The 18,782-nt window shown below is 47.5% G+C and overlaps 1 protein-coding gene across 1 annotated transcript in view; it reads left to right on the top strand.

The window, feature by feature from the left end:
* Positions 1-12,583, top strand: part of NTPCR (nucleoside-triphosphatase, cancer-related) — a 226,180-nt gene extending 213,597 nt beyond the window's left edge. The window contains exon 5 of the mRNA XM_030198131.1: positions 12,332-12,583. Coding sequence (XP_030053991.1) covers positions 12,332-12,400 — 69 coding nt within the window. The 3' untranslated portion in view covers positions 12,401-12,583. The remainder of the gene's footprint in view (positions 1-12,331) is intronic.
* The last annotated feature ends 6,199 nt before the right edge of the window (positions 12,584-18,782 follow it).

Below are 18,782 nucleotides of genomic sequence, written 5' to 3'. Positions count from 1 at the left end.
ATCTTATGTTTCCAGGACTACTCTGCAGCGGTGGCGATGCAGAGAAGGAAGTTCTCTCCTATCTGCACAAAACTTTTTGAAATGAAAATTCGATTTGCACTGCAATATCCAGCTAAATTAAGAGTCACCTATCAAGCGGCCACGCAGGTTTATACAACGATTGAACAAGCACAAGCTTTTTTGAACTCCGTGGAACACCGCTGATTGAGAGGTTAAGCGGAGGATCAACAGATATCGCATGGAAGATGGGATCGAAGAAAGCATAGATACAACAAACTGGATTACAAAATGTTAATTAAAATTGGAAGATGTTAATGCCCAATTTGATGAGCGGAATTTGGTGGACCGGCAAGATTACGATCACAGGAGGAAGCCTAGGAGAATTTATTGGGCAACTAGGAATCCCTGGGGCGTGTGCTGTAAAATGGATTTGGCCGAGGACTGGGATTATTGAGCAGAATATCACAGAGAACCGAGACATAACCTTTATACCAAAGAATTGTGTTGATTTTGCCAGAGCGGCCTGGATTAATATCAGAGTGATACTGCCGAAGACCACCCCAGGGACGTTCTTGCAGAGGGCTGTGGAGGATCCTCCTTATAGACCAGAGAGAGAGCCTGAGAACTCTGGAATAAGGTTTTGTGAAGTTTGTTTAATGCTGTTTTTTGGACTAACTGGATAAGTTACACAACCATAAGTTAGAGACATACTGAAGAGGGGGAAGATGAGGAAGAGCAATTTGTGTTAGTTGGTTTACGAGAGGGAGGGGGGTAGGAGGTGTTATACGTGATGGTCTCATTTAGAGACTTGGGTTCTGTAGAAGGGAGGTTGGGGTTTCAGGGGGTAGTTGGGCTTCATAAGGGGGAAGAGGGGGGGGGGGGTTGGGGGATGGGGGGGAATGAGACCTGGGAGATACGGCTAGTGGGGTTCGGGAATGAACTAAAATGGCTTAGGAAGGTGTATGAAGAGGGGTGGGGGCTGGGACATCCCTCTTCCTTGAATAAATGGTATACATCTTGTGAACAGATTTCCTATGTGAACTGGGACCTCTGAAAATAGTTACATGGAATGTGGGAGGGATCTCGTCCCCAATTAAACGTTCAAAAATTTTGCAACATCTGCAAAGACATAAAGTAGATATAGCCCTCCTCCAAGAAACCCATTTATCGGCTGGGGAACATGCTAAATTGCGAACTTGGTGGGTGGGGGATTGTGTATCTACAGCTGCACAGGGAAAGAAAGGGGGGGGGGGGGGGTTGCCATCCTGTTTCGAAAAGGAATAGTGGATAAGGTGGAGGTGAACTTCACTGATCCAGGTGGTAGATTTATACTATGTGAGGCTCATATACAGCGCCAAATCATGTTGTTTGGCAACGTATATGCTCCGAACCAATATGATCGGAAGTTCTATAAGATGATCACCTCACAACTGTTAACGAGCAAATCTTTGCCCATAATAGTAGGGGGAGACTTTAATATGGTGATGGATCCCTTGATCGATAGTACCGGGGCTAGGAGGAAGGAGCTTAGACAGGAGTCTCGGGGGCTGCCTAATCTTTGCCGACAGGTGGGACTAGTAGATGTCTGGAGGATTTTCAATCTGCAGGGGAGAGACTATACACACCTCTCACGGGCACACGGCACACAGGCACGAATTGATTATTTGTTGATTTCAGAACAGATGTTCAATTCAGTGACGACATCAGTAATAGGAGCAGATGTGATATCTGATCGTGCCTGGGTGGAATTGAGCTGGGTGCCTAAGGAGGACAGGGGAGTGGAACGGAGATGGGTGTTTCCTGCGGAGCTATATCGGGATCAGGGTTTTAGGGCCTCCATACATCAGAGTTGGCGGGATTATAAAGTACACAACGCAATACACGTTGAAGACCCGGTCCTGTACTGGGAGGCGGCCAAGGCAGTATTTCGAGGAGAAATCATCAGCTATATGGCTCACAAACGTAAGGCCAGGAATAGAGAGATACTGAGGTTGAGTCAGTTAGTATGCAGAGCTCGGAGAAGATATGGGCAACAGGCCTCCATTGAGAATAGACAACATTTAATGCTCTTGCAGACGAAATTAAACGAAATACTTCATTATAAAGCAGTTAAATCGCAAATCTATTATAAATATCAATTATATAAGCATGGGAACAAATGTGGTCGTTTGATGGCGCGTCTGATTGCAACCAAACAGGGTAAAACTAGGATCTTGACTATGAAGAAGAGGCAGGGAGAACGAGTCCATACGGACAAGGAAATTAGTGAGAGTTTTTATCAATATTACAAAAGATTATATGAGGCTCCGCCGGATGATGGTCTGTCGGGAGACTCCTACTTAGATCAGATAGGATTACCAACACTGTCCCCTCAAGAGGCGCAGCAACTTAATACTCTTATTACACCAGATGAGGTGTTTCTGGCGATTAACCAAAGTGCACTGCTTAAGGCGCCGGGAGTAGATGGCTACCGAGCGGAATTTTATAAGATCATGGGAGAAGAGATAACTGAGCCCCTAGCTGCAATGTTTAACACATTAATAGAGCAGGAAAGGATGCCTCCGGATTTAAATACAGCTTGTATTATAGTACTCCCCAAGAAAGGGAAGGACCTAGAACTAGTTGAATCATATAGGCCTATTTCGCTTCTAAATTATGAAGTGAAATTGATGGCTAAGATCTTAGCAAACAGATTAGCGAGAATCCTGCCGAATCTTATACACGACTCCCAAGTGGGGTTTGTAAGGGGACGGAAAATCACTAAGAATGTTTGCAAGGTTTTGACCTCATTAGAAGCCAGATGTCGAGGGAATAAAAATTCTTTGTTAATAAGCTTTGACACTGAAAAAGCTTTTGATAAAGTAAAATGGAATTTCCTATATGCTGTTCTTCAGAAATATGGCTTCACGGATAGATTTTTATCAGGGATCAAAGCATTATACTCAACGCCAAAGGCCAGAATATCGGTAAATGGGATTGAGACAAAAGATTTTGAAATAGGCTGGGGAACCCGCCAAGGTTGTCCTCTGTCACCTTTATTATTTGTGCTAACACTGGATCCCTTGTTGAGAGAAATTGAGGAACAGAAAGCGGTAGCGGGGGTAGCGATAGGGAACGAGGTCTTTAAAGTAGCGGCTTTCACAGATGACATCTTGGTCCATTTAACAGACCCACAGGAATCCTTGAACGCTCTATTAGAGATCTTCTCCGAATACGGAGACTATGCGGGCCTCAGTTTGAATTTAGAGAAATCGGAGGCCTTGGCCTCTTCAGAGGAAGTGTGGAGGCGGTGGAGAGGCGAGTTCCCTCTGAGGAAAGCACAAACCTCTTTCAAATATCTAGGAATCTTGATGCCTATGGATCCTTCGCGGTTGTATGATCTTAATATTACCTGGCTGTTAGAGGTGCTGCAAGGATGGCTGGACTTGCCGTTGTCAGTGTTGGGGAGAGTAAACTTGATTAAAATGGTGTTGTTCCCCAAGTGGCTCTATGTGATGCAGACCATCCCAGTTTGGCTCCGACGGAAAGACTTGAAGAGTTTTTACAAGCTAGCATCAAAGTTTTGTTGGAGAGGCAAGAAGCCACGGGTTCGTTTCTCACGGTTAGTAGGCAGCTGGAGCCGAGGAGGAATGGGCATGCCAAATTTAGAGCTATACAATCAAGCATGCCAGTTGCGTTATCTAGGAGATTGGTGTTTAGATACACAACGATACACTCCCACAACGCTGGAGGCAGCACTTTGGGAACCTTATCAGCTTTTTTCGCTTTTACACCACAAAACACGTGATTTACCGGAAGGACTAAGTAAAAGCGTGCTGTTGCGATCGCTCCAAGAGGTGTGTGGAGTGCTTATACGGCAACTAGGGGGGGACCCAACAACAACGGATTTGATAACCATATGTGGGAATTGTGCATTTTTGCCAGGATTGTCAAGCCGATACTTTGTTGAATGGGCTAGGCGGGGAATTTCCAATTTGGAACATCTGGTGGGTGGAGATGGGCAGCCCCTTACAGACGAGAAATTATTGGGAAAGGTAGGTGACTCCTGGGGGAATAGATTTGCTATACGGCAAGTGCGACACTATATCACTTCTTTACCGGGAGATCCTCTGAGAACTCGGTTGGGGGAAAAGGTACGAGAATTTTTTCACTCTTTTGGTGAGGACGAACTCACAATATCCTTGCTTCATAAAACAGTATCAGGATGGCGACCCCCCAGGGACTACAGACAGCTGAGGAGTGCTTGGGAAAAGGAATTGGGAGTTGTAGTAACATCATGGGACATCACCAAATCAATAGCACGAATACCCCTGTTAGTATCAGATGCTCGTTTGAGAGAATGTGCCTATCGCTGTATTCATAGGGGATACGTAACTACAGCTCAACTAGCACATATGGGAGGGAATCGCAGCCCAGATTGTCTCAAATGTGGAAGACACCCTGGCACAATGCTGCATATGTTTTGGAGCTGCCCAATTTTGAAAAGGTTCTGGACACAAGTCCGAGGTTTTTGGGAGGAGCGGTTGGGGCTACGGATCCTGGGGACAGCTGAACAATTGATTTTAGACATTCCGGGGTCCTTTAGAGGGCGGAATCGTTTTGAAACATTAATGCTCCGTAAGATGAGCTTATTGGCCAGGAAATGTATCTTACAGTACTGGACAGTCAAGGATCCTCCGGCATACTGGCACTGGAGAAACCAGTTACATCAGCTGGTGTCTTGGGAGGCTGGAGAATCCAGGTTCTCACAGAAAAAGAGAATCACATTTTTGGCTGTCTGGGGCCCTTATTTGCAAAGTTTAAGCCATAGAGGTTGTAGTTTACTTTTAAATGCAGGGTGAACTCCACGGGCTGTTATTGAATGGTTTTCCAGGTCTGGGGTAAAAAGGGGGGGTAAGGAAGGGTACGGGAGAGGGCGGGGGGAGGATAGGTATATTTGATGGGGTAATAAATGTTGGAATAAAATTCACAAATGCTGCATGTTAGTTAGCAATTGTTGTATAGTTAGATCGAGGTTGGATGGACGTTATATGCAAAGCCTGTATGACAATGTTTGTGTTGCTGCAATGTCAATAAAAATGTTTAAACATAACAATACATATACTTAGGTCTCTAATTCAAATCCCAGTTTTCACAGGCTTCACTCCTTTCGAAGTAATAATTAAGGAAATATTTCTGAGGAAAACTTTAGGAGTCATACCTGGAACTCTGGGAAAAACAATAATCTCGACATTAATCATCCACAATAACATCTACCTTATCATTCACAGTTTCTGGTCCATTATCATTTTCAGGATCATAACCACTTATAGCTTGTGTAGAACTTCCTTTATTATATCAATTTTTCACTCTCAAAGGGTTCAGGCAAATTGTCCATGTAACTCTCCAATAAGATTATATCTGAAACAAAGTTATTTACTACCGCCATCAGGTCCCGAAGCGCCTTCTAGATGGCATTCAATGTAACCTCCACGGAAGCCAAAAACTCCAAGGTGATTTCTCTTGAGGTGTTTAGGAGTGGTTCCGCCTATGCGGGTTCTGCTGTAAACGTCCTCCGTTTCAGCGTATGCCTCTAACTCACTCCTCCACTCCTTTGGACATGGTGGTTGAATAATTCGGGAGCGATGGAGTTGTTTTTCCAGGTCCAAGAGCGTCGATGCTCCTTCGCCGGCGCTCATCAAAGGACTCGCCAACCCTTTCATCTGTGGGCAGTTCGACGCGCAGCGGTCCTGCACTTGCTGCTCAAAGGACAAAACGCTGGCCATCAGCGGCTGACCACCGGTTGTTCCCTTCCTCTCAGTTAAGGAAAGTGTAATTGCAGAGAGGGAATAAAGAAGACAAAACTTCAGAGGACAGCTGGGCTGCTGGGCATACGAACTTCAGGTCACCATCTTACCACTCTCCCAGTTTGGGACACTGTTTGTCTGGTTTCTCCTCAGAGGCCTGTCTGATATGGGTAACCCTTCAGCATAGCCCTCTGAGTCATTGAAACACAGAAGCCCCTCCACCACTACAAGGTGGTGGTGTCCCTTCGGAGGGGAATTTCTCGTTCTTTTTGGGATGCCGAAGAGAAGGGGCCGTCCTGCCTCCATCGCTCCTCAGTGGCAAAACCCTTCCGCAGTAGTTGAAATTCAAGTATATTTCCAGAGAGCACCAGTCCCAGCATCGTCGGAAGGCAGCCCGCTGGTCCGTCCCGGAATGAATGGAAACCCTGGAGCGATCCCTGGGCTAGAGCTTTTACTCAGCCCCGACGTAAGAGCTCCTCCCCCACAACCATCTCGTAGCAGTACTCCACTGTTAGCGTCCTCAGCCCCGTTTCCCACGCTTGGTACAGGAGAAGAGAGACGGGAGATGCTGCAAACAACCGAAGGAGTTCGAACAGTTGGAGAATTGAAAATCCAGATGAAAGAGGCGCCATTAGTAACTTCTGTGGCAGCGAGGCAGAACGAAACTGTAAGTCTGGAATAAGCTATTTCTACTAGAGAGCCTAAGTTAACATCGACACAATTTCCTGTATCTATTAATAAACCCAGTGAAGTTACCCTGGATAGTTTATGGAATTTTATTGTGGATTTAGGTAAAGCAATGTGTCCTCAAGTACAAAAATTGACCCAGGATCTTTCTATATTAGAACAAAAAATTAAAGAAGTTGACTTTAAAGTGGAAACCCTAACACAACAAAATAAGGAACATGAAAAAGAGAGAATACTATTAAAGACTTGACACTTCTAAGGAGGACAACTGAATTTCTTGAGAACTCAGTAAGGAGTAATAACCTTGTCATCAGCAGCAGATGAATCCATTAACTGATGGGTTGTATCCGCCTACCAGCAGATGGAGATAGAGAACACTGAAAAACCACACTGACACTGGACGGCTAGCCCCATCTGCCTTCAGTATTTCTCTATCTCCCAGCAGGTGTGGACGTAGCTTGATCAGTTCCTGGATTTCTGCCAGGGGTGGCTCCTGTGCTTTGCCAGTTGAGCGGGGGTGTTGTGGCTGGTGGTGCCCACTTTAAAGGCATATAGGTTCGCCCTTTCCCTGCCTTACCCATTCCCCCCTCCTCCCGGAGTCCCTCTGTTGCTTCCTGCCTCCAACTTTCCTCATAGCATTAAAAAAATAAATAAATAAAAGTGTGCACTTGTACGGCATTGCTATTTCTGAGGTTTTCTCCAGAGATTCTGGTTCTGTGCAGCTTGACCGGAGCTCATTGACTCGGTCTTCTGAGGTGAGAGTGGTGCCCATATCCTCCGGGAAGGTTCCTGCGGACAGCGTTCCGAGCAGGGTAAGTTTGGTGCGAAGCCGCCATTTTATTGCTATATTTCCGCTCAGTCGAGCGATGGCTGCTGAAGGAGTTAAGCGTTGCTCCCTTTGTGGTAAACGCAGGTCAGCAGTGGGGCTCTGTAAAACGTGCTCCTTAGATGTTCGCACTAGTACGAGCATGGCGAGCGATGATTCTTCCCACTCGATGGAGCTGGCAACGGGCGCCATTTTGGAAGCAGCGCATGTCTCGACCCTCGCTGTTGCAGAGGAGTCTGAATTCAGGGGGACGCCTTGTTTAGAGGCTGCTAGAGGAGCTCCAACCTCCGTTTCTCCTAATTCGGGGGCGGAGGGTCAGGGTGAATTTTTCTCCCCTGAGTTTGTGCTACTAATGCATATATATGCACTCCATTCACTGGGTAAATCTCTCTTATCTGCACCTTTCTCCTCCACTGCTAACTCCAGACTCTGTTCCTTTTATCTTTCTGCACCATATGCCTGGAATAGACTTCCTGAGCCGGTACGTCAAGCTCCATCTCTGGCCGTCTTCAAATCTAAGCTAAAAGCCCACCTTTTTGATGCTGCTTTTAACTCCTATCCCTTACTCACTTTGTTCAGAACCCTTATTTTATCATCCTCACTTTAATATTCCCTTATCTCTTGTTTGTTCTGTCTGTCTGTCCTAATTAGATTGTAAGCTGTGTCGAGCAGGGACTGTCTCTTCATGTTCAAGTGTACAGCACTGCGAACGTCTAGTAGCGCTTTAGAAATGATAAGTAGTAGTAGTAAGGCCTTCATGCTGAAAAGAGCTCTGCCGCAGGTGTCTGACATTGCGTTGCATTCTGGGTCCCCTCCAGGTGTTGATGCCCCTGGGATGACTACAGATGTTATTTCTTCCCCCGAGCGTTGGAAGGACGCTAAACATAGACGGGTAAATTCCCCCTTCTGAAAGTGGCGCATCTCCCTCCTCCCCCCCCCTCCCCCCCGTGGTCAGGCTGTGGGGAGTCTGAGGGCCCTCATGGACGGATGATCCAGAGGAGGGTGCCTGTTTGCCACTGGATTCGGATGATCCCAATGCGGTTCGGATTTTCCACTGCGACGAGCTGCCAGCTCTCATTACTGACGCCTTGCAGGCCCTCTCGATTGATGATCCTGTAGAGGGCGATGCCTCCTCTGTTAATCTTAGGATGGCGAGTACTAAGAAGCCTACTCGGGCCTTTCCTGTGCATGACTCCATCCAGGAGCTTATTTCTGCTCAATGGTCTGACCCAGATGGGCCTCTGAAAGTGGCCAGGGCTATGGGTCAGCACTTGGCCCCTTTTGGGATGCCTAAAGTGGACACGTTGGTTACGGCGGTGACTAAAAAGATCACCCTCCCAGTAGAGGGAGGGGTCGCTTTGAAAGACATGCAGGACCGGTGGCTTGAATCCGCGCTGAAGCGGTCCTTTGAAATATCGGGCCTTGCCTTAAGGGCGTCTATTTGCAGTTCCTATGTCTTTCCTGGTTACAACAGGCAGTGGAACAACCTGCGGATGGTGCGGGATCCCTCTCTGAGGTTGCCCCGCGGATGGAGTCGGCCCTGTCATTTTTGGCTGACGCCCTTTATGATCTGGTCAGAGCTTCGGCTAAGCACATGTCTGTGGAGGTTTCGGCCCGCCGCCTTCTTTGGCTGCGGCATTGGGCGGCTGACATGGCCTCTTAAGCAAAGGCCGGTGAGGTTACCCTTTCAGGGCCGCCTGTTATTTGGAGAGGAATTGGAGAAGATTGTTAAAGACCTGGGGGACTGTAAGTCCCAGCGGTTACCTGAGGATAGGCCGAGGCCTTCTTCCAAGGGTCCTGTGTTTCCCTCCTCTTCCAGACCTCGCTTCCGTGAAGCTCGCAGGTATCGCCCGGGGCGCTCTGCTGGGTTTTCTCAACATACCTGTTTTCAGCAGAGGAACTCTTCGCTCGGACAAACCCTCCGCAGTGGCCGGGCCTCGGCCAGGAGTTCAGGGGCGTCCTCCACAATTATGGCACGCCGGTCCACTCCTTGATTCCTGCAGTAGGAGGACGGCTTTCCCTCTTTCTCGAGGAGTGGAACAAGATTACCTCGGATCAGTGGGTCCTGGACCTGATCAGAGAAGGTTACCAATTAGAATTCGGTGCCCCAGTGAGAGACGTGATTGTGGAGTCCCGATGCGGCATTGCCATCAAATGGGCGGCGGTAGAGGAGACCTTGCTAGTCTTGCTGTACCTTGGAGCGGTGATCCTGGTGCCTCCCGCCAAACGTGGCTGCAGCCACTATTCCATTTATTTTGTGGTGCCTCGAAAAGGCGGGTCTTTCAGACCGATCCTTGACTTACGAAGAGTCAACGAGGCCCTAAGAGTATGACACTTTCGCATGGAAACCCTGCGCTCCGTCATTGCGGCAGTACAGCCAGGAGAGTTTCTCACGTCTCTGGACCTAAAAGAAGCATATTTGCACATTCCTATTTGGCCCCCGCATCAGCAGTTTCTCCAGTTTGCGGTGTTGGGACAACATTTCCAGTTTCGGGCCTTGCCTTTCGGCCTAGCCAGAGCTTCCCGTACCATTTCCAAGGTAATGGTGGTGGTAGCTGCCTGTCTCAGGTGAGAGTTCACCCTTATCTCGACGACTGGCTCATCAGAGCGGATTCGGCAGACGAAAGTCGTCTTGTCATAGCCAGAGTGGTCACATTCCTGCAGACTCTAGGCTTGGGTGGTCAGTATACCCAAAAGTCACCTGAACCCCTCTCAGTCTCTCGAGTATTTGGGGGTCAGGTTCGACACGGCCTCGGGGATTTTTGCAGGATGGCTTACAAAAAGGTCTGGCTTACAATTCCCTGTGGGTTCAAGTGGCAGCATTGGCATGCTTTCTAGGGGAAAGTCTTGGGCTTATCCCTTGCTGCTCATCCGGACATTGCCCAGTTTCTCAGAGGGGTGCTGCGGCTCCGCCCTCCGGTGCGGTCGCCTTGTCCGGCCTGGAACCTGGGGCTGGTGTTGAGGCTCTCCAGCGTTCGCCTTTCGAGCCGCTTAAGCGAGCTTCGGAGAAGGATGTGACTCTCAAGACAGTCTTTTTGGTGGCCATGGCATTGGTTAGACGAGTGTCTGAGCTTCAGGCGCTGTCCTGTCGGGACCCTTTTCTTCAATTCTCGGAGTCCGGAGTAACGGTATGTATAGTGCCCTCCTTCCTGCCTAAAGTGGTTTCAGCGTTTCACCTGAACCAGCCCATTTTTCTTTCTTTTTTTTCTAGGGAAGATTTTCCGGATTCCTTTGGGCAGTTACATCTTTTGGATGTCCGCAGGGCTCTGTTGCAGTATCTACAGATGTCAAATGACTTCAGGACCTCTGATCACCTTTTTGTATTGTTGTCAGGTCCTCGACGCGGGTGTCCAGCGTCTAAGGCCACTATAGCCCGTTGGCTCAAGGAAGTCATTTTTTCTGCATATCTGCTTTCAGGGCGGTCTCCGCCTGAAGCGTTTAGGGCGCATTCCACGAGAGCGATTTCCTCTTCATGGGCTGAAATGGGAGCACTCTCTCTTCAAGAGATCTGTAGTGCGGTTATTTGGGCTTCTCAGCTCTCATTTGTCCAGCATTACAGGCTGGATGTTGCAGTGAAGCAGGACGTGCATTTTGGAACGCATGTGCTTGCTCGCGGAGTGGCCTGTTCCCACCCTAAGTAGGGAGTGTTTTTGTACATCCCATCAGTTAATGGATTCATCTGCTGCTGATGACAAGGAAGGGAAAATTAGGTTCTTACCTTGGTAATTTTCTTTCCTTTAGTCGCAGCAGATGAATCCATGATCCCTCCCTGGCTGACTTTGTTGTTGTTTGTTCAGTTCTTTCATGCGGATATATATCTCAACGGGAGAAGTTGGAAACCAGTTTTCAGAATTTGTACATGCTGGTTTATTACAGGAGGTTGAGATCCTCCCTCCTTTGTGTGATTATTGCTCCTGTTCTGGGGCGTTTGTTAGGTGTGAGGAAAGTTTATGTTGTTCTACCTTTGATTCACTCTGCTTTGGAAATTTCAAATACTGAAGGCAGGTGGGGTTAGCCGTCCAAGGGTCACTGTGGTTTTTCAGTGTTCTCTATCTCCACCTGCTGGTAGGCGGATACAACCCATCAGTTAATGGATTCATCTGCTGTGACTAAAGAAAAGAAAATTACCAAGGTAGAACCTAATTTTCCCTTCTTAAATTTTCCTAAACAATTCACTATTCCTCCGCGAGATATGTTAAGGAAATATGTAAAAGACATACTTGGAGTGGCTGAAGAAGCCATTCCTCCATTTTCCCAGATATACCATTTGCCTACAAAATTACAGCAAAACCAAGACAATCAAGAACTAGATGTTTCTGTATTATTAGAATCTTCTGATAACGAGTTGGTAACACTGTCAACATTAATTGCTACAGTTGCTCTAGCACCTAACAAGAACTGGTTAATTAAACTGTTCTTTAAGAATAAAGAAAAAAATTTTCTTGGACAGTGAATCCAAATTTTTCCTGACGTCTCCAAAGATACTCAGAGGAGACGCCAGCAATTCTTGCTGATGAAACCAAGGGTTCTTCAACTGGGGGCAACCTTTTTTTTTTAAGATACCCCTATAAATGTGTCATTAAATATCAGTCGACTAAATATGTTTTCTTTGACCATTTCCAGCTCACAGCTTTCTTAACAGCTAGAAGGAATAGTAGGGGGTCGTAATAATTGATCTCTTGATAGTTAATTTACTGGTATCATTTGGGTAATCAGCAAATTCCTTTCAGGAAATTATGTAAGACTATATTTCCATTTGTTTAACATCTTGAATCCCTAAATTGTGGACTTGAGTAAATCTGGCGGGAAGTTTGCTTTTTTTATGATTTTGTAAAATGATTGTCGTGCCAGTTTTTTTTACTTTTCTGTAAAAGTATTATACTTGATTGTAATTAAAAATTTCATAAATAAAAAAAAATTAAGTAAAAAGAATTTTGGTTTGATTGTTTCCATGATAATTACAGGCTCAAGTTATTTGGAATGCTTATTACTCTGCTATAAAGACTTAATTGATTTATTTTTATTGTTCTAGGTTACCAAAGAAAACAGAGACAGTATTTTGCAAGATGTTGTGACAACAGTGCAGAACCGCACCAAGTGAAAATACCTTATTTAGCCAACTGGAGCTCTGGAAATGTGATGCTTGGTGACAGACAGAAAGTTTTGCTTGTTGGAGGTGTCCTTGAAACATTTTTGATTCTTTGTTAAAACTGTATTGAACAACAAATGTTCTGATCATTAAGGCTTTAATAAACCATCCTGCATTAAGAGTTTCTATAGATTTTCTTATGACGTTTAGAAATTAAGGGGCCCTTTTACTAAAGCTTAGCACATGCTAATGGAATTAGCAAGTGCTAAAAAGCTCATTGGACTTCTTTGCATTTAGCGTGCGCTAAGCTTTAGTAAAAGGGCACCTAAATTTACTCCAGTCTTACACATGGACACTTCCAGAAAATGTGTGAGCAAAAATTATGTTGTTGTTTTTTTTAATGAGGAAGAAAAAGGTTGCAGTAAATGCTTTTGTGCATTCTTTTTCTTAGAGATTTAATTTTGATATATGCACCTCTCATAGGATGTCAGATTTGAAACTTGGGTCTTCACCCAACCAGTGCATGGAAGGGCTTCCCATTCTTTTGAGCTTCATCCTCATCAAAAAGATTTCCGGCACCATCATAACACCCAGACTGCATTACTGGGTATTACAATTTATATATACACATCTTGATAAGTGTGCTGTCTTGTCATTTGATCTTTCTGTTGCTTTTGATTTAGTTGATCATTAACTTATTACAGCTCAACCCCATTATAACGTGATCTGTTACAACATGAATCCACTTCTAACACTATAGAAGCGTGGCTCCTGATTTGATTAACAGGAGATGGTGTGACATCACAAAGCCAAAGCCGTCTCCACCTACTCGGAGCACACAGTCTCATGTTAATCATACCTCCTTGGGTTAAAGAAATGTCTGAAACCACAAACAAATGGAAGACGTTCAGTTTGGAGAAAAAATGACTGAAGGCGATGTGCCGCTGCCTAACAGTTCTTGGAAACATACACTTCTGAAGGCCTCACGGAAAATAACTAACATAGCCAGTGCAGAAAGAGTGCGGAAGCATTCATTGATAGGGAGAGTGGGGCCATTATAGAATCTTGGATTGATGGGGATAACAGCTGTCCTGCATAATCAACACATGACCAATTTAAAAATAAAAAACATTACTGGTGAAAACCATGATTTGGATGCAACCATAGATGATGAGGAACCTAAGCTGCCTCCTAAGATCACAGAGGCGCTTACAAGTTTGCAAACGGAACTTACATTTCTTGAAACAGAAAAGGTAGATTCCCTTTCAGTTTTACAATTAAAACACTTGACTGAAATCATTAAAAAGAAGCAGAGAGATACAATGAAACTGTCAACCATCGGTATTTTTTTAAATAAAAAAATGAACCACTCTAAAGTTTGCTTGTTAATGTATGCTTAGATGACACATAGTTCATGTGGAGGAGTGGCCTAGTGGTTAGGGTGGTGGACTTTGGTCCTGGGGAACTGAGGAACTGAGTTTGATTCCCAGCAGAGGCAGCTCCTTGTGACTCTGGGCAAGTCACTTAACCCTCCATTGCCTGCCGCATTGAGCCTGCCATGAGTGGGAAAGCGCGGGGTACAAATGTAACAAAAATAAAAAAAAATTTAAAAATTTTTTATTGTATGGACAAGATGACAGACTAATTTTTCCTCATTGGTTGAATAAATATGGTGTGCATTATGTTTTCCCTTTTCAGTTTAATTTTGGACAGTTGTAGAGTGTCTCAATAAAAGATTTGGAAATATGATTTATATACAGTATTCCATAGCGTCCCACAGATCATTCCAGAGACTGGTGGGTTATGTCCCTCTGCCAGCAGGTGGCGATAGAACTTCCAAGGTTCACTACATGTGGTCATGCGTAGCCACTCAAACCTCAGTATTCTATCTATCTAGTAGGTGGAAGGTACATCTCTGCAGCTCTGGATTGGGGCTCCTCACCCGTTCCCTCGGGCTGATTATGTCCCTTAGGGGGTTGAGGTCTCACTGTGGTGGTGAGCAGGGTACACCTGGTGGGGCCAGATTCCTCTCTACCTCCCCTCCCCTCCCGCGGAACCCCTTGGCGAGTCTGAAAAAATATATAAATAAAAAGGAGTGAATCACTCGTTTGCACTCACAGTATAAAGGGCTTCGTTTTAGCCGGGGTACTGTGGGAGGAGGGTTTGTGTTCCTAGCGGGGAGGGGCATACTCTGGTGCCTCGGGAGGCTTATAGCAGCTCCCTCGGAGATAGTCAAGCGCTGCTTTCGGTGTGGGAGCCGGAGAGCAGCGTCTGGAGCGTGCGCAGCCTGTCCTCGCGGCTCCCGGTCTGGGGAGCAGGTTTCGGGGGCGAGGGACCGCTCGTTTCCAAGCGCAGAGTCAGCGCCATTGTTGTCCTTTGCGCCTGCCTCGTCCCGCCCGGCAACTGATTATTTTGGCTCCATTTCTCGGGCGTCCCCGGCATTGGCACCCGCAGCCTCATCTTCCGGCGCTAGTAGTTCCCGCCAAGTGGCGGATGTTGTTTTTTTCAGTAGCTCCGGACTCGGGGGACAACAGGGCTGCGTCTGTTTCTGGGGGCGCGTCACGCTCCGTTTCCAGTGCTGCTGCTCCGGGCCTAGGCTCATCCGACGCCATTTTGGATTCCTCCCTTCGTGGTTCTGAGCAGGTTAGACGTTGGCGATGGGAACTTTGACTGCAGCAGGAGGTAGACAAGAATTTGGAGACAGTTGACATGCAGTTTTCTCCAGTTTTGTGCTGTTGCACAAAGCGTTCCTCCTCAAGAGGTCCGGGGGAGCCCCCTCTGTGGCACCTCCGGAGGAAGTGGCCGTATCACACCCTTTAGTAGTCAAACGTCCGCGGTTCGAAGCGCGGGGCTTGGACACTATGTCAGTGTGTTCAGAGGTAGATGATGGCCAATTGTCAAGAGTTTCTCAACAAGCCCATTCAGATTCTCTGGAAGAGGGCAAATTGGCCTCAGAAGGGGGAGATGATCCCACGGCAGCGTGTTCCACCAGGATGAGCTGCCGGCTCTCATAGTGCGGGCTATGGAAGTCTTGAACATCTCCGTTCCGGACAGTGGTCTCCCTTCTTCGTTAACCCCTTCTATTATGTTGGGAACTAAGCGGCCCCCCCCCCCCAGGACCTTTCATATTCATGAGGCAATGAAGGTGCTCATTGTGGCTCAGTGGGACACGCCGGAGGCAGGTTTGCGCGTGGCCAGGGCATGCGGAGTGGGAGGTTTTCCGTCTACCCACAGTGGATTCCTTAATCTTGGCAGTCGTTAAGAAGACTACGTTGCCGGTAGAAGGCGGCACAGCTCTTAAGGATCCTCAGGATAAGAAGTTGGAGTCTTCCTTGAAGATGGCTTTCAAAGTGGCGGCATTGTGTATGCAGGCTTCTGTCTGCGGTTCCTATGTGGTCAGAGTGTGTCTGTCCTGGGTGCAGAAAGCGGCCTCCCCGGAGGAGCTCTTGGAGGTTTTGCCTTCTCTTGAAGCGGGCCTCGTTTCCTTTATGATCTCCTTCGAACCTCAGCTAAGGAGGTTTTGCTTTCAGTAGCGGCTTGCCGCTGGTTGTGGCTTTGTCACTGGTCTGCAGATACGGCGTCTAAATCTCATTTGGCGTGTTTGCCATTCAAAGGCAAGCTTTTGTTCGGGGAAGATTTAGACTAGATTTTCAAGGATCTGGGGAATTCTAAAGGCTGTCACTTGCCTGAGGATAAGCCTTGTTCTGGTCCCCGTGTGGTCCCGATTTAGGTATGCCCACCGGTATCGTCCGGGTAGATCTGGAGCTTTCGCAAAATCACGTTTTCCTCAGAAGCAGCAGCCGTTTTGTGGAGACTGCTGCTCCGGCGGCGCTTTTTCAAGACCGGCCGTTGGAGCTTGTCCCCAATGATGGGGTCTTGGCTCATCTCCCAGTGGCGATAGGGGGACGTCTGTCCCTTTTCCTCAGAGGATGGGCCAGAGTGACATCAGACGAGTGGGTCTTGGAGGTCATCCGAGACGGTTACAAACTGGAATTTTATTGAACCCTGGCAGAGTTTTTCGTGGAGTCTCCTTGCAAGGCTCCGCACAAGGTAGCAGCGGTCAAGGAAACTTTAAGAAATCTGATTCAACTCGGAGCAGTAGTGCCCGTACCTCTGGAGCAGCAAGGTTTAGGCCGCTACTGCATTTACTTCGTGGTACCCAAAAAAGGGGGATCATTTTGTCCAGTGCTCGATTTAAAAGGCGTGAACAAGGCTCTACGAGTACGTCATTTTCAAATGGAAACTCTTCAGTCGGTCATGGTCGCCGTTCAGCCAGGGGAGTTCCTTACCTCACTCGATCTCAAGGAGGCTTACTTGTGCATCTCTATTTGGCCGCCACATCATTGGTTTCTGCGGTTTGTAGTTCTGGACCAACATTTTCAGTTTCGGGCTCTGCCATTCGGCCTCGCGACTGCGCCCCGCACCTTCTCCAAGATTATGGTGGTAGTTGCGGCGTATTTGTGGCGAGAGGGAGTGCAAGTACACCTTTATCTAGACGATTGGCTGATAAGAGCGCCTTCCTTCCAGGAGAGTGTGCAGGCGACAGACAGGGTCATCAGTTTACTGCGCTCATTGGGTTGGATAATCAACTTGGACAAGAGTCAGTTACTTCCTTCTCAATCCCTGGAATATCTCGGAGTGCGGTTCGACACTCGGTCGGGCACAGTGTTTGTGCCGGAGAATTGGAGACTAAAGCTCCAGTGTCAGGTTCGGAGTCTTTTGAGGCTTCAAGCGCCCAGAGCCTGGGATTATGTTCAGGTGTTGGGCTCCTTGTCAGCCACGCTGGAGGTGGTTCCGTGGGCCAGAAATCACATGCGGCCTCTTCAGAGGTCACTTTTGAGTCGGTGGACCCCCTTGTTGGATGATTACTCTGTTTGCCTTCCCTGTGAACCATCGGCCAGGCTAGCAGTGGTGGCTTCGCCACGACAAGCTGGAGATTGGCATGCCCTTGGCAGTTCCGGATTGAGTGGTTGTGACCATGAATGCCAGTCTCTCAGGCTGGGGAGCCCATTGTCTGGGTCAGGCAGCGCAGGGGTTGTGGACCCTGGAGGAGGCGTCCTGGTCCATCAACTGTTTGGAGCTGAGGGCGATTCATCTGGCTGTTCAGGCCTTTTGTTCAATTCTGACAGGGAAGCCGGTTTGGGTTCTTTCGTACAATGCAACAGCGGTAGCTTATGTCAACCATCAGGGGGGCACCAGAAGTGCTGTTCTGGCCAAGGAGGCGTCCTTTCTCTGTCTTTGGGCGGAGGAGCACTTGCACCTGTTATCAATGGCTCACATAGCGGGGGCACTGAATATCGAAGCGGACTTTAAGTAGTCACTTTCTGGACCCGGGGAAGTGGGAGCTCTCCGATCGGGCGTTCTCCCTGATCACGTTCAGGTGGAGAGTTCTGGCCTTAGACCTCATGGCTCGAGGAATCAATGCGAAGGCACCACAATTTTTCAGCAGAGGTAGGGATCCTCTCGCTCGAGGGATTGATGCTCTTCTTCAGCCGTGGCCCCTGTTGGACCTCCAGTATGTGTTTCCGCCGTGGCCCATGATAGGCAGACTATTGGGTCGTGTGGCTCGTCACCCTGGTCAGGTGATTGTCATGGCTCCAGATTGGCCCAGGCGTCTGTGTTACGCAGATCTGATCCATCTTCGGGTAGACAGTCCCTTGTGGCTGCCGGTTCATCGGGGGTTGTTACGTCAGGGTCCTATCGTTATGGAGGATCCCTCCCCATTTGGTCTTACGGGCTCTTGAGAGGGCAAGATTGAGGGGAAAAAGGGCTATCCGGACAATGTCATTGCTACTATGTTACGGGCTAGGAAGCATTCCACTTCTATGGCTTACGCTTGAGTGTGGCGAACCTTTGAGTCGTGTTGTGAGGCAGCAGGGCTGACTGCAGTGTCAGCTTCGGTGGCCGCTATTTTGGCCTTTTTGCAGGATGGCCTTGAAAAATGTTTGTCCTTGAGTTCCCTGAAGGTTCAGGTAGCGGCCCTAATGTGTTTTAGGGGTTGTCTTCAGGGATCCTCGCTGGCCTTGCACCTGGAAATCATTTGTTTTCTGTGAAGAGTGAATCATTTACATCCATCGCATGCCTCGGTTTTTCCAACCTGGAATCTTAATTTGTTGTTGCGGGCCTTTCAGCGGCCGCCTTTTGAGCCTTTGTCTCTGTTATCTCTGAAGGACTTGACATTGAAAACGGTGTTTTTGGTCGTTATTTCTTCAGCAAGGAGAGTTTCGGAGCTGCAGGCCTTATCCTGTAGAGATCCATTTCACGGAGGCAGGAGTTACGCTGTGGACGGTCTCTTCTTTTTTGCCAAAGATTGTTTTGCATTTTCATGTGAATCAACAGCTCTGTCTTCCCGCTTTTCAGAAGGAGGACTATCCTGCGGAGTTTCATGCTCTCA

The sequence above is a fragment of the Microcaecilia unicolor genome, chromosome 3 (genome assembly GCF_901765095.1).
Source record: "Microcaecilia unicolor chromosome 3, aMicUni1.1, whole genome shotgun sequence".
Lineage (NCBI taxonomy): Eukaryota > Metazoa > Chordata > Amphibia > Gymnophiona > Siphonopidae > Microcaecilia > Microcaecilia unicolor.
The sequence above is the reverse complement of the archived record's forward strand: the minus strand, read 5'-3'. Positions and strand labels throughout refer to the sequence as shown.